This window comes from Ictalurus punctatus, chromosome 12 (assembly GCF_001660625.3).
Source record: "Ictalurus punctatus breed USDA103 chromosome 12, Coco_2.0, whole genome shotgun sequence".
NCBI lineage: Eukaryota > Metazoa > Chordata > Actinopteri > Siluriformes > Ictaluridae > Ictalurus > Ictalurus punctatus.
In genome coordinates this window covers 16724970-16739318 of record NC_030427.2, presented here as the reverse complement: position 1 = coordinate 16739318, position 14349 = coordinate 16724970, and the positions used below count along the sequence as shown (strand labels likewise).

Below are 14349 nucleotides of genomic sequence, written 5' to 3'. Positions count from 1 at the left end.
ACATGCACACATTAAATATTGATTGATTTAGCATCATTTCTTTTCATCTGAAGGTGCGCCGAGGGGTGCGTTACCTGTTCTTTAGTTTGTGCTTTCTGAACGTAGTCTCGTCCCACTTTAATTCTTGGGGTCAAGATGGCACGAGTGAACTCCATCACATTCATCCCCAATAGGTGACACAACTTTTGCGCAGCTACACACAAAAGAGCAAGCAAATAAATATACCAAAACACACAGACACAGAGAGACAGAGAGAGAGACAGAGAGAGAGAGTACCGGTGTTCTCAGGCATAGAGGCCTGGTCTGTGTTTCTCTCCTTCTTGAACACGATGTTGCCAAACTGCATCACAGCTGATACCACCTTCAGCATGGCTGTAACACACACAGTCATAAACTACTCCAGCACAGCAATAACTGCACAAAATCACAAGTCTAATAGCCTCATCCATCATCTCACACACACACACACACACACTTACATAGGATCTCTTCATGGGAGAAGCTCATGATGTGCATGGCCTCCATGGTCTCCTGGAAGTTGTCTTTGTCCTGTTGGCCAGGAATGGGAATGTTTCCGTTGGAGAGGAAGCGATAATTATTGAAGCCCTCCAGCAGGAGATCAGCTACAGAGGGAGAACAACGAGGGAGAGCCTGGTTAAATCACACAATTCTCTCTCTCCCTCTCTCACACATACAATCAGAACCACAGAGACATTAAGAGCAGTGAGGCAGCGAGACTCACATCTCAGATGTTCTCCTGCTCCAGCCAGCAGCTGGTAGAAGATGTGGAAAGTTCTCTCGTCTTTGGCCTGACGAATAGCTCTGGACTTCTCCAGGAGATCTGAAGTTCAGTATGTAAGGAAACACTACGGTGAATTTAGGAGCTTATTTAATCCACAACTTTCTCGGCATCACAGTGACACAACCACACAATCACTTTATATTCACACTCTGATTACAGTTCACCACATGGAGTCATAACATCACTCTGTTCACTGTGAGAGAAATTCTCGCTCACACACACACAAAATGTACATGTAATTAATAATTATATTGAACTATAATAAGTGACTCTGTAAATCTGAGAAGGATACAGGTCTCGATGTTGGCCCCCACAATGTACCCAGTCACGTCAAAGTTGATCCGGATAAACTTCCCCTGTGTGGGGTTAACAAAGAAAAGAAAAAAAGAGAAAAGGAAAGAAAATGGTAAGAGAAAAAAGGACAACGGAATGAAAAATTAGAATAAGGGGGAAAAAAAAAAAAAAAAAAAAAAAAAAAAAGAATGATGAAGAAAAGATTAGAAACAAAGAATAAAAGAAAATAAAAAGAAAAGGATACAAGAAGAAAGAAAAGATGAAAAGTCAAAGAAATGAAAAGGAAAGAAAAAGAAAAAGGAAAGAAAAGGCAAAAAGGATAAGATCAGGAGTATTCAGGACACGCCTACTTGATTTATGCATGAATTATTTCTCTTGAACAGAGATGATAAACGTACAAAACGTGACGAGTTGTCGTTCTTCACCGTCTTGGCATTACCGAATGACTCCAGGATGGGATTAGCCTGCAGGAGCTGTCTCTCCAACTCACCCTGTGCACACACACACACACACACACACACACACACACACACACTTTAACCGAAAACCAAGTAAAAATAAAACAGAGTAAAGAGAACACGAGTGTGTGGATGAGCAGAGCCCCATGAGCGACGTGCAGGAAGACGAGTGACTATTCCTCTCTTTTTTTTTTTTTTTTTATTTCATATTTTTGGTGGTTTATTCTTTCCTGATTTTTTCCAACCCAGTCTGAGCACACTCACAGTAAAAGCACCAAAGTGGGGGGGGGGGGGGGGGGATAAAACAATTGTGTAAAGAAGTGAGGTTCCCAAGTAAACAATAAAATCCAACAATGGAGCCACATGCAGGAGGAGAAAAAATAAATTATCCACTTTCATTTACAGCAAAACTGACAGCTTTTCCATTATGCAATTTTTTTTATTTATAGATTGGTTTAAACACAGAGAGAGAGAGAGAGAGAGAGAGAGAGAGAGAGAGAGAGAGAGAGAGAGAGAGAGAGACACTGCACGTTACTCACATACAGCAGGGAGACACTCTGAAATCAATGGGCAAAATCAATTATCACTAATTTACTAATAACTAATCATAAACAGAAAAATCTGATTTTAAAAGCTAGCAGTACGTGTTTAATTTAATATTTTTAATAAATTAAACCAATGTAAGTAAATAGACAATGATTTTTTACTAAAAACTATTTTAAAAAAGTAAAAAACACAAAAAAATTATATTTATATATTGAAATATTATATTAAAGCAGTACCCTGCCATAACTGGGGCTGCGTCCCAAACCACAGACTACTACACTCAGTCAGTGAAACAAAACAGTAGGTTACTAGAGTTTACATACTGTGTGGTTTGGGACTTTCCCCAGTTAATATCACATTTTTGACGCCCAAAACCACCCCCCAAAACACACACTCCCGTCCACACACGAAGAGAGAAATTTGGGGAGGGAGAGACAGACAGAGAGAGAGAGGCAAGATAAAAAGCTAGAAAAGTGCATCAGAATGTGTGTGTATGTGTTAGTGCCGCATGCAGGAGGAACTTGCCTGGAGTTTGACAGCTTTAGGAGACTCTGGCTGTTAAACAAATGCACAGTGTTAGAGCAGCAAACCTCAGACCCAGTCCATCACACACCTCATTATCACAGGGGTGTGTGGGGGTGTGTGTGTGTGTGTGTGTGTGTGTGTTCTATTCTCAGGACTGAGGCCGAGTCCGTTTGAAGCGTTAGAGGCTAAAAGACCACACCAAAAAGCTCTATGCATTATGCTAGAACAGCTCAAATGGCTGTTAAGCTAAGCGTTAGCCACTTTAGCACAGCGGAATGCAGTCACACTGCCACGCTGCACACGGCTGTGTCCCAAATGCAGAAGCGTTCTTATATGAAGTGAACCAGGTTCAGGTAACATTAGTATTTAAATAATGCCTGGAATGAAGTTTTCACTAAGCGATTAATTTACAAACTGAAGAAGCCTGTCTCCCTCAGTGGAGGGTGTACCAATCAAACCCAATGTCGCAGTGCATTGTGGGACAGTGCACTGGATTTTCTCCACTATGCTTTTAGACATCTATAAAATGGCTCATCCTGAAAACAGTGCACTATACAGTGACCAGGACAATTTCAGACACGATCATGTTTATTTAAAAAAAAAAAAAAAAGAGTAGGATTATTCTACTAGTGTTAGATTGTGTTTAAGACAAAAACACGTTTTTAATTTTTCACCTCGTGTATTATAATAATAATAATAATAATAATAATAATAATAATAATAATAATAATAATAATAATAAACATTTCCCACAGACGGATATAAACTAAATAAAAGTTTATATAGTCCATAGCATTTGGGACACGCTCATGTTTCCCCACTTTTCTGTCTCACTAACAACTTAACACAACATAGGCATGTAGAGTGTAAAATACTGAGTATAAAGTGTAGAATGCAAAATGTAGAGTGTAAGTGGAGGTTAAAGTGTAACGTGTAATGTAAAATGCAGAATGTAAGTGTAGTGTAAAGTGCAGAGTGTAAAGTGTAAAATGTAAACTGTAGAGTATAAGATATAAAGTGTAGCGTTTAAAGTATAGTGTAAGGTGTGTGTAAAATGTAAAGTTTAAAGTGAGGAAATAAACTCACAGGAATGTTGTGATCCTTCCTTCCTTTGTGCGAGGAAGCGACGTGTGCCAGGTACTGAATGACTTTTTTAGTGTTTTCGGTTTTTCCTGCTCCAGATTCACCTCTGAGGACGGACACACACACACACACACACACACACACACACACACAAATAATAAGAGCAGAGATGTTTTGTAACACCTCACTGATGAATTGTTAAATAATGGCTAATTAATGCAGAGAACATTAACTGTAGTTAAAGTGAAGGGATGGAGTGCTTCTGTTTCCGATCTCATTTCCCCAAGTTTTGATCCAAGATCAGATATCTGAGCTCTGACACACTGATATACACACGCACACACCTGCTCACAGTGTGTTCCCACTCACACTGATAACCTGGTTAATATTGGATTTTACCTCGGTACTCTCCCTGTAAACTCCATGCTGTGAAAAATTAGATTAAGGCCCAGAAATCTGATAACAAATGGAGTTAGTCCAGAAATCAGATTTCCGAGTGTATCCGAGTCTATATTAATCTGTTCTTGTTCATTCTCCCACATCACAAACAATCAATCTTCAGACCAAAACGTACAGCAAGCCGAGAGAAAAGCTAACCAGAACCTGAAGTAGAACTCTCTCATGAGCAACACTGTGCAGTCAGAGCATCCATGTGCAAAATAAATACATTTAAAAATTCATTACTGAATAAATAGATCTAAACAAAATAAAGATTCAAAATAATAAAACATTAAAAAAAAAAAAAAATCAAATATTTTAAATATAATAAACAATTGGATAGACAGACAGCTGGGGTCACAGATTGATAGGGGAGAGAGACGGATGGACACGGATGGATAGGACAGACAGACAGCTGTTTATCTCGGGGATGGGCAATATGACTGCTACAAGGTGATTATGATGCAGGATGTTTCTCCTGCATCATGTCTGAGTAATGCGCACATGTACACACCCCTGTAACAGTGCCACAGTGATGCATCTACAGGTGATGACATCACTATATATTCATTCACTGGGTTACTCACGTGCACAGGATGGACTGGTCCTCACGATCTAAGAGAGACATACAGGGAGACAGAGTGAGCACTTTCTTAAATAATGAATAACAGGCTGGATGTACACACACACACACACACACTTCCAAGTAAACCTACGAGTAGTGTATAATACACTACATCTGTATAAATTGGAATTAAAACAACTGGTCCATTATTCTGAATTGTAAGTGATTTTAGAGAACGTTGTATACAGTATAGCGAGATATTAAGGGATGATGAAACACCTGTATGAGTGAATAAACAAACACCTGTACACACTTCAACATCACACACTAACACATCATACAATCTGGTTAGGTCTGTCCTGATGAAGGTGATATTACAGCTGTGCCTCACACTGACCTCTGACCTCCCCTCACATACAGGAACACACTCAGCACTTATTCCCTGTGCAGGCTTCCTGTGAGGAGCCGAGGGGACACAACTCCCACGCACACAGATTTGTGTGATTGTGAGAGAACAGTGTAGTGAGTGAGTGAGTGAGTGAGTGAGCGCGAGAGAGAGAGAGAAGGTGCGTGTACATGTCAATCAGCATGGCGATTAATCTGACAGAACTGCACACCTCAGTAAGCAGCTCTCACGTACACACTTGGATAAACAGAAATGTCCTTTTCCACCTGCGCTGTGTGCAATATTCTAAACACATCACTGTTCTTAAATGTATTTTTCTGACACTTGGAAGGTGAAGTTATTACAACACATCACTCTAATATCTCATCACCGCTTACAGTACAACACACCCCTTCTCTGGGACAGTCTGTGTAAATCAAGCAGGAATTTACAGGGAGAGAGAGAGAGAGAGAGAGAGAGAGAGAGAGAGAGAGAGAGAGAGAGAGAGAGAGAGAGAGAGAGAGAGAGAGAGAGAGAGAGAGAAACGGACATTGTCAAAGAGATGGAGATAGACAGTGAGAGCAAGAGAGAGATGCACATACAGAGAGAGAGAAGTGAGAAGGACTTGCTGGGGAGGTGCTGTGGTGTAAGAGGAATAACACACTCACATGCTGTTGGAGGAAAATAATCAGCTTCAGGGTGAGGCAGTAACTCTGCTTTACACACAGTATTTTACTGAGGTGTGAACTTCTGTCAGACTGATCACAATGCTGATTTACACACCCACCCACCCACCCACCCCGGTGTGTATGGATATATAACTTTGCTGTGCTGAGGTGTTCTTCACAGTGAAATGTAGGAGGAGTGTGAGATAAGCGATGGAGGAAGAATTGTGGGATTGTGAAGAATGGTGCCTGGTGTTCATCTATCTTCAGATATCACAGAATTTTGAGAGACCGAGAGAGAGAGAGAGAGAGAGAGAGAGAGAGAGAGAGAGAGAGGAGAGAGAGAGATATATATATATATATCTTTCCTTTCAGCTTGAGGCTTGCTGAGTGATTACAGAGGGACGGGGAGAGAGAGAGAGAGAGAGAGAGAGAGAGAGAGAGAGAGAGATGGAGGTGAGCGTGGACGTCAAACAGAATAAGGCCGAGACTGTTCCAAAAACATATTTTGGATCCTGAGGGAGAGATAAAGACTCTATAAATCAAAATACTTTCACAAAAAGCTCCAACAAGGGTCACTATTCATCCAAATATAACCTTATACAAGAAAACAAAACAAAAAAAATTGTCATTTTATTTTCATTGTGATTTGATTTTGATATTTTTACATTTTCAGTCTTTTTATTTCTTCCATCCCATCTTCCATGGGCCTCATGTATTCATCTGCACATGAACAGATTTGCGTGCAAAAAGCTTTTACACAAGGAAACCATTTGCTCCCAAGTGCGTGTAAATTTACACGCAAGTCGTACTCATGTAAACCTCGACTCCATGTTCTACAGATCGTGTAATCCGCATGGATCACAGCACTTATTTCTGGAGTATACGGTGGAGTTTAACAGCATTTAGCAGACAGCCTTATCCAGATTTCACGAGCACAGAAACTAAAGCAAAAACCAAGGAAACGCCACGATATTCGGAAAAGCTCACAATTTTTCTAAATTACAGGAGTCATGTGACCTCACAACACACATTCAGCCAAATCCCTCTTCAATTCATGCGAGTCAAACAGGAGTACAGCTAAAAGCTCTTGTTTACCCACAAACATCACTGTGAGAGAGTGTGCACAACTCTCGTGTAGGGCTAGGTAAAAAAATATCAGGATTTTAATCTGATCTTCAGTGCTTTCGATACGGGAAATCCCCGAATAGATACTTGACAGGAGGTGAATATCTGGACTTCTGTGCTTTTGATTTCTTCTCACAAGGTTTGTTACACGAAGTAAAAAGTCATGAAACATTTGTGTGGGTCTTATTGTTAAAGTAAACGTGTATTTCAGTAATATAGGAGTAGGAGGGTTTCAGTTTCCAGAATTTATATTAAAATATGGATTCTATGTTTGCAAAACGAACATTTTAAATAAAATATTGAAAACCACATCTAATCGAATCCATATAAATAGGAATCGAATAGCCAAATTGGTCACAATACCCAGCTGTAATTTTGTGCAAATTGCATCGCAAGGTTTGAAAAAAGCCACAACAAAATCTAAACATTTGTGCGCTAACAATTACAAAAAAAAAAAAAAAAAACCCAACCATCCACAAAATTCTGTACAGGATAAATCAGTTGGACTTCTCCAAAGTGACGTATAAAACAGCTTTGGAGTCTCCATCAAAAACACATCATGTATGTCCTTGAAAGAATATAAAAAAATAAAAAGTGAGCTGACAAACTCATGAATTAAGATGAAAAAACCCCCCAAAATGAATCACTCGGTTACAAGAAAAGATACAGCGGCATATAAACAGAGCAGCTGATGGAGGATTTAGCGCTTGCTTATCATCTACTATTATATATTTTATTGCCGTAGAAGCAAGTCAAAATATCTTCCATTTGTTTTTCAGCCTTTACCCTGATCGCTCATTTCACACACCCAACCATCTGTGCACGTAACCTTTTATGGAGATCTGTGGGCGTCGCTAAATGTAAATAGGCGGTGTCGCACTTGGGAACGTGCTTTGCACTTTACTGGCGATCAGCATCCGTACACGAGTACGAAGAAAACCCGCGTTTGTAAATCCTGCAGAAATGAAATAAATAAATTATAAACCGTGGACGCTTGAAAAAACACCAGTATTCTCGAATGCTGTGCCGTTACAGCTGTGATTACAGCGCTATTCCTACTCCTTTTATGGACAAATGTAGAACATGTGTTTCAGGAATCCTCGGGGGGTGGGGTCTGAGAGGTGGACGGGACACCATGCTAATACAGTCATTCATTCTTGCACAGAGGCGTAATTCGTATCCGAAAAGCTCGCCGCTTATCCACGCGCACCTGAGGAATCTAACACATTCTCTACAGGTCGAGTTCCAATCCTGTCATCACACCCTCATACGGTTCAGACTCAGAACACTCGCTCTGCTCTGTTACACGTCTCCATTGGCTTTCAGCTCAGAACCTCAGCCTCTTACACAATATGATTGTGTAAATTCCCTCCTCAAACACGTCTACTATTCAAGATAGTCCAGGCTCTTGTTATCTCAAAACTTTCCAGAACATTCAAACTAACTGTTCCTCAGTGGTGGAATGAACTTCCAACCTCGATCAGGACCGCAGAATCTCTCACCATCTTCAAAAAACAGCTAAAGACCCACCTCTTCCATGAACACCTAACCAACTCATTTAAAAAATTAAATTAAATAAATAAGTAAATAAATAAATAAATAAATAATAATAGCACTTACACCTCTACTCTGCGTACTTTGCTTCTTCTGGAACTCTATTAATGGATCTTGTATGGTAGCACTACTTGCATTGTTCTCTGCTTGATATATCGCTTTGCTTGTATTTCCTCATTTGTAAGTCGCTTTGGATAAAAGCGTCTGCTAAATGAATACATGTAAATGTAGTTATTAAAATCTGGATGCGAGTTAATGTGAACAGCAGGGGGCAGTGTCACACACAGCAAATTAGAATGTGGAGAACATTTTCTGTAAAAAAATTAATAAAGTTTTTTTTTTTTTTAATGAAGACTGTTAGGCATTTCAGTGAAACGGAGAGAACAGAGAGGAGATGAAGATTTGGTCGTTTGGGGGATCACTTGAGGCAAAACTGCACTGAACACCAAAACACATTTAGTGTTCCTGGATCTTCACCTGAGCTTCTCATCTTCCTAAAATAAGTCCGTGTCACTCCACTGGGTTTGGAACGTACTGAAGACATGGAGACACTCACCCTTGCACAGTGGTACGAGTTTATTGTACTAAATCCTCTAAATTCAAGCCTCGTGTTGCGAAGTCGTCTCTTATGATTCACACCACACTGATCTCACGCTTACCTCCGTTACACTGATATTAGGGTCAATAAACTGACGAGAACTGGCTAACAAAATAGCATTTGGCCTACACTCAAGTTCAGCGTGTGTGAGTGATTCATGTACCTATAACCAGTTCTACAACACACTTGGATACATTAGTCAAAACGATCAAGTACTTTAGAACATGCAAAGGAGTAAATTTGCATTTAATCATCATGTGAAGGTTTTTTTCTTAAACTGTAGCAACCTTCAGATACAATTCATTTCGTTTCATTCTCATTTTATACCATTCATTATTGTTAAAAGAATATACAAAACTATGTATTTATCTATATTTTAACATTGCAATTAAATATATTCATTTTTAGGGCTGCAACTAACGATTATTTTGATAATCGATTAATCTGTCGATTAGGTCAATTTTTTTGAAAAACCATGTTATTTCACATTGTGCCCGATGTCCTTCAACCACTGCAAATTGACGGCTATGAAAAAAAAAAAAAAAAAAAAAAAAAAAAAAAAAAAAAAAAAAGGTATTAAACACGTCCATGTGGGCTATGCTATACATTGTGCAAATGATTTAAAAAAAAAACAATTATATATATATATATATATATATTATATATATATATATATATATATATATATATATATATATATATATATATATATATAAAAAACAAAAAAAAGTGATTATACGCAAGCTTTAAAGCAGAAGTTAAATCATTATATTAAAATGCTAAAAAGACAAACAAAAGCACAAACTAAGTGTTAACTGGTAAGAGGTTGAATGTTCTGCAGTCACACATTCACTCATCTGAACACACTCCCATGTTCCTATATTCTGTAAATGACATTTCTATACGATTACTTTAACCCCATTATAGTTGCTGCTCTCATAAAAACACACAATTTTGTTTTGAATATAGCTATATTGCATTAAACATTTGAATGAAACAACAAAGTGAATATTTTAGACAGAGTTAATGCGCTTCCTTTCTATTGCGTGCTGATTGAAGCATATGCGTGGACTCGTGCTCATTCAAGTTTAATGGAGACTCGCTCGTCGTTAGGATGAGGCTTTATGTAAAACAGAAATACTGGCGTGAATTTCTAACATGTACAGATAAGGATATAAAAGGTAAAAATGTTTTCTTCAGCGCAGAAATGACATGTCAGGAACACATTAAAACAGAACACGCATCTGTCACAGCATCTGACATGACAAGCCATGTTAATACACTAACCAGTTTGTTTGAAGTGCTGATGAGTGTTTTATCATTTTTGGACGACCTGGATCGTGTGCTTTTCCCCTCAGCAGCTCACAATGCGATTTCCGCGGTTTTCCAAATGTGCTTTATTCATAGAAATGCATTTTTCACCGTTGTGAAGTGACCTCACTGTCGGGTTATCCACAGTGACATCACAGGCCCGACTATCCATAATCAAACTCGTTGTCAATTATTTTAGTTATTGATTTCACCGATTAGTTGTTGCAGCCCTACTAATTTAAAAAACAAAACAAAACCATTATATGATTACATATGATTAATGTATGATATACATTTTATTAATCTTATTGGTGCACATTTAGACTGAAGACCTCATTGGGATCTGTAGGGATATGGTCGCATGCACACGCATGTGCGCTCCATGCTACATTCCTACAGACAGCTGGATTCTGGGTGTAGAACCTCTCAGACCTTTTTAACCGAATGTTATTTAAGCATTTTACGTGCTTAACAAATACAAAATCTTTAATTCAGAATTAAACCCAATTTATTATTTTCCTGTTAATCTAACAATCTACAATCTGTTCATCGCATTTAAAACAGTTAACGTGCGTATGGAGTCACGGCTCCCGTCTCCCACAGTCTCTGTCGTCTGCTGCTGATGTAGTTTGGTATGAGAGGAATGCTGCAGCTCGTTAATCTTGTGGAGGGGCAGAAAGGGTTTCTTTGGGGGGCGGGGGGGTTTGGGGTCGGTCAGGGGGGACGTAACGGGGCAAAATAAACCCAGCTGGAACATCTAGACCGATATCAGTCTGTACTCTACGATCCGACCTCCAGGACTCAATCAAGATCAGTGGTCAGGGAGGGAAAAGGAGGCGTTTCTGCTTTAAACAATGAAAAATAATGGAAAAAAAAGAAAGAGAAAATAAAAGTGAACATGTGGGGGAATTTTTAATTTTTTTTTTTTTTAACTTAAATACCACTTCCTCATGAGCAGTAACACAATGACTCAGTCAGACTGTACTGGATTGCTAATAAACTTGTGTAGCTAACCAACTAGTTAGCACAGGTTAGTTCCTGCTGTCACTTATGTTATAGCAGCTATAAACGGTCACTCCCTCACCAGCCTCTTTATTCTCTCTCAAAGCATAAACTCCTCTATCCTGAAGATGTCAGAAAATTTAGTTACAGCTTTAAACTACGACACTGGAGACTCCTTCCATAAATGTTAAACAAACATCTCTTTACAGATCAACTTTTTGTGTGTTAGGGGTTGGAGTAACGTGTGGAGTGAACGTCATGCGGGTCAGAAACAGATAATCAGCGTCAGACTCCCAGAACCGGCCAAGTGACTCATGTCCCACTCAGACGTGAATTAAGTCAGCCTCACGGAGACACAGAATACAGAGCATGACTCGCGCTTCTCAGTACCGAGAGGAAACCGACATCACCAACTGCTTCGTCATGCCCACTCAAAGACTGCTGCATCATGGGATACGTCAAGCAGCTGTCTCTCTGCAGCGAATTCCACCGATTCCTGGCGGGGAAGGAAACACGGCTGAATATAGAATCGATGGAAAATGGAAGAGATCCAATCTCCAGTCACAGGCTGATGGAGTGGAAACCGATGTTTTAACGCAGCATTACAAAGCAATAACAGCATTCTTACCATACCGACCAATGAAAACGCAGTACACATAAACCAGGATCCCGAGAGCCAGGGACAAGCAGATTATGAGCCCGGGACACTCGCTGGTTATTTGTAGGATAAGTAATAGGTCTCCAGAGGGGTTTGTTCTTCTCTAAATATAAAATAAAACAGGTTTGATTTGCAACGAGAATCCCCTTGTTGGTCTAATTATACACTGCATACGACAGCCAAGGTGAGGTCTAGCCTTCTGTAGCAAGAATTCTGACGAGAGATCAACTACAATACGAACTTATAACGTCCTTAGCCTCAGTGGCTCTGCTCACAAGATCCAGATAGTCAACGTTCATGCACTTTTCTGGCCATAAGCTTCAGGATGATTAAGGCTGCAATCTGATTGGCTCTTCAATCTTCCTTGTGTACGAGACCCTTGTGTACATACTGGTTTCCGGACTTTACGCTAAAGTTGCACAAATATGATTCCAAAAAAAATTAAATAAAAAAAAATAAACAAATATGGAATTCGGTCTTTAAAAGATCATTTGCATGAAGCACTCTGGCGAAGAAGCTCTGTATATTCTGTTAAAAGTAGGCAGTTCCTGGTTTCTCTACATCAGAGGCATTATCAGGATTATACATCTCTTCCTCAGGAAGTCCAATGCTAGCTAAACGTAGGAGTTAAATTAGCATTAGCGCCCACTTTCAGCCTAATAATTAGGTTATGAGGACATCCAAACATGATGTGGCACGTTAAATAAATAACATGCACAAACTTATCCTTTTTGTCAAGAGGTCAACAAAAAAAAAATCTTTAGTAAAATAATAAATCAATATTGTTTAATTCAGAGGGAAATTCAGCGATGCCACAAAAAACCCAACATCTCCAAAAGCCGGAAACGTCGTGACTAAATTGCTCCCGTCCTGGAATTCCTTTAAAACTCAGCAGATTCACCGCGATCCAGGCGAAAGCAGAGAGGCCTGGATTCACTTCAGAAAGCCAAAGTGCTGAAACATTACTGTTCGTTTGAGATTATTAGGACCAGGTGGAGGAACCCAACCCCCAAAGCCCAGGAGAGGAAAGTCTACACGTACACGCTCGCATTCCTCCACCATCTTCCACTCAAACGGAGAGTAAATTAAACTGAAGATGAAGCGAGGAACCCAACGTCATTTTATGTACCGCTTTTAAATAAAGTCAGTACCGATTAGCTGGGCCTCGTTTTTCCCTCGTTTCTTTCTGGGCTGCATTAAAATGCACAATTTCAGCAGATATAATGCTAGCACGTGGTGACGTTAGTCCGGAGTTATCTGTGTGTCGACTGTACACGTGATGCAGTACCAGCATAAACAGCTGGGGGTCAGGATATAGCGCAATGCAACACCATGTTAAGCATCACACTGAACAAGACCACACTCCCCTGTACTAATCTAGACTAACTAAAGTATTCACACTATCTGATTTCTTCTTACTGAAGGCCCCCCCCAGGTAGCGATCTTCTGGATGTTTCAGATCTCCAACTACGCTAACCTGGTTTGAGATTTAAGATGCTCATGATGACGATTACGACGACAGCAGGGAATTTTAAAGTAAATTTTAAACTTCATCCGTGTGATTAAAGACTGCATCTCAAGACAGTCCCAGAAGAGCAGCAGGGGACGGGAGGAAAAAAAATAATTAACCCCCCCCCGACTGGTTACCATGTTGCCATGGAAACCACGGATGTTTCAGTACCAAGCTGTCTAATGGACATCGGTTTTTAAACGGTACGCTGGAGACAACGTGAACACACACACACAGTCAGTACGTTTACATGGACAACAATAATCCGATATTAACCCGATTAAGAAACTACCATGTAAACAGCAATTATTGATTACCTTACTCCTAAATCGTAAACCCAAGTAAACCCAAATGGAATTAAACATGGAGTATTCCCATTTTAGTCACACTATGGAAGTGCATTATAGACATGTACACACCTTAATCACATTATTAACGTCGTGAGAGTTTTCACTGTATTTTGCGACAGGACACGTACACACGGCAGTGCTCAACCGTTTTACAGCAAACAAGAGAGCACGGCTGCGTCTGAAACCACATACTTACCTACTATATAGTAGGAGAGATACATGTATCTCTCCTACTATTATAGTAGGCAAGTACACGGTTTGGGACGCAGCCCAAGGCTTCAAGCAGTCGTCTACTTGCACGTATCGCATGAAAAATAATTAACTGCACTAGAAGCATTTGTAAAAAATTTTTTAAAAATGAAACAACTGTATACGGTACCATAACGAAGACCAACTGCATCTTGACACGTGAAATTCTGGAGGGATTGCCTGTTCTCTTCCTTTAGATCAGCTACCTAAACTAGTGTGAATTAGAAA

The 14349-nt window shown here is 39.6% G+C and overlaps 1 protein-coding gene across 4 annotated transcripts in view; it reads right to left on the bottom strand.

Moving 5' to 3' along the window:
- LOC108272528 (myosin-10) overlaps positions 1–14349 on the bottom strand; it is a 44091-nt gene that overhangs the window by 19750 nt on the left and 9992 nt on the right. For 2 of the 4 annotated variants that reach the window (XR_008397307.1, XM_053684273.1), the window contains exons 4-13: positions 4734–4761; positions 3712–3814; positions 2626–2655; positions 2094–2111; positions 1495–1587; positions 1095–1158; positions 743–841; positions 480–623; positions 277–372; positions 75–193 (exon numbers count right to left, since the gene is read on the bottom strand). Coding sequence is in view for 3 of the 4 variants with exons in the window: in XM_053684273.1 (XP_053540248.1) it covers positions 75–193; positions 277–372; positions 480–623; positions 743–841; positions 1095–1158; positions 1495–1587; positions 2094–2111; positions 2626–2655; positions 3712–3814; positions 4734–4761 (794 nt within the window). In the remaining variant the exon portion in view is untranslated. The remainder of the gene's footprint in view (positions 1–74; positions 194–276; positions 373–479; positions 624–742; positions 842–1094; positions 1159–1494; positions 1588–2093; positions 2112–2625; positions 2656–3711; positions 3815–4733; positions 4762–14349) is intronic. The other 2 variants (XM_017480976.3, XM_017480977.3) reach the window with 2 other exon arrangements.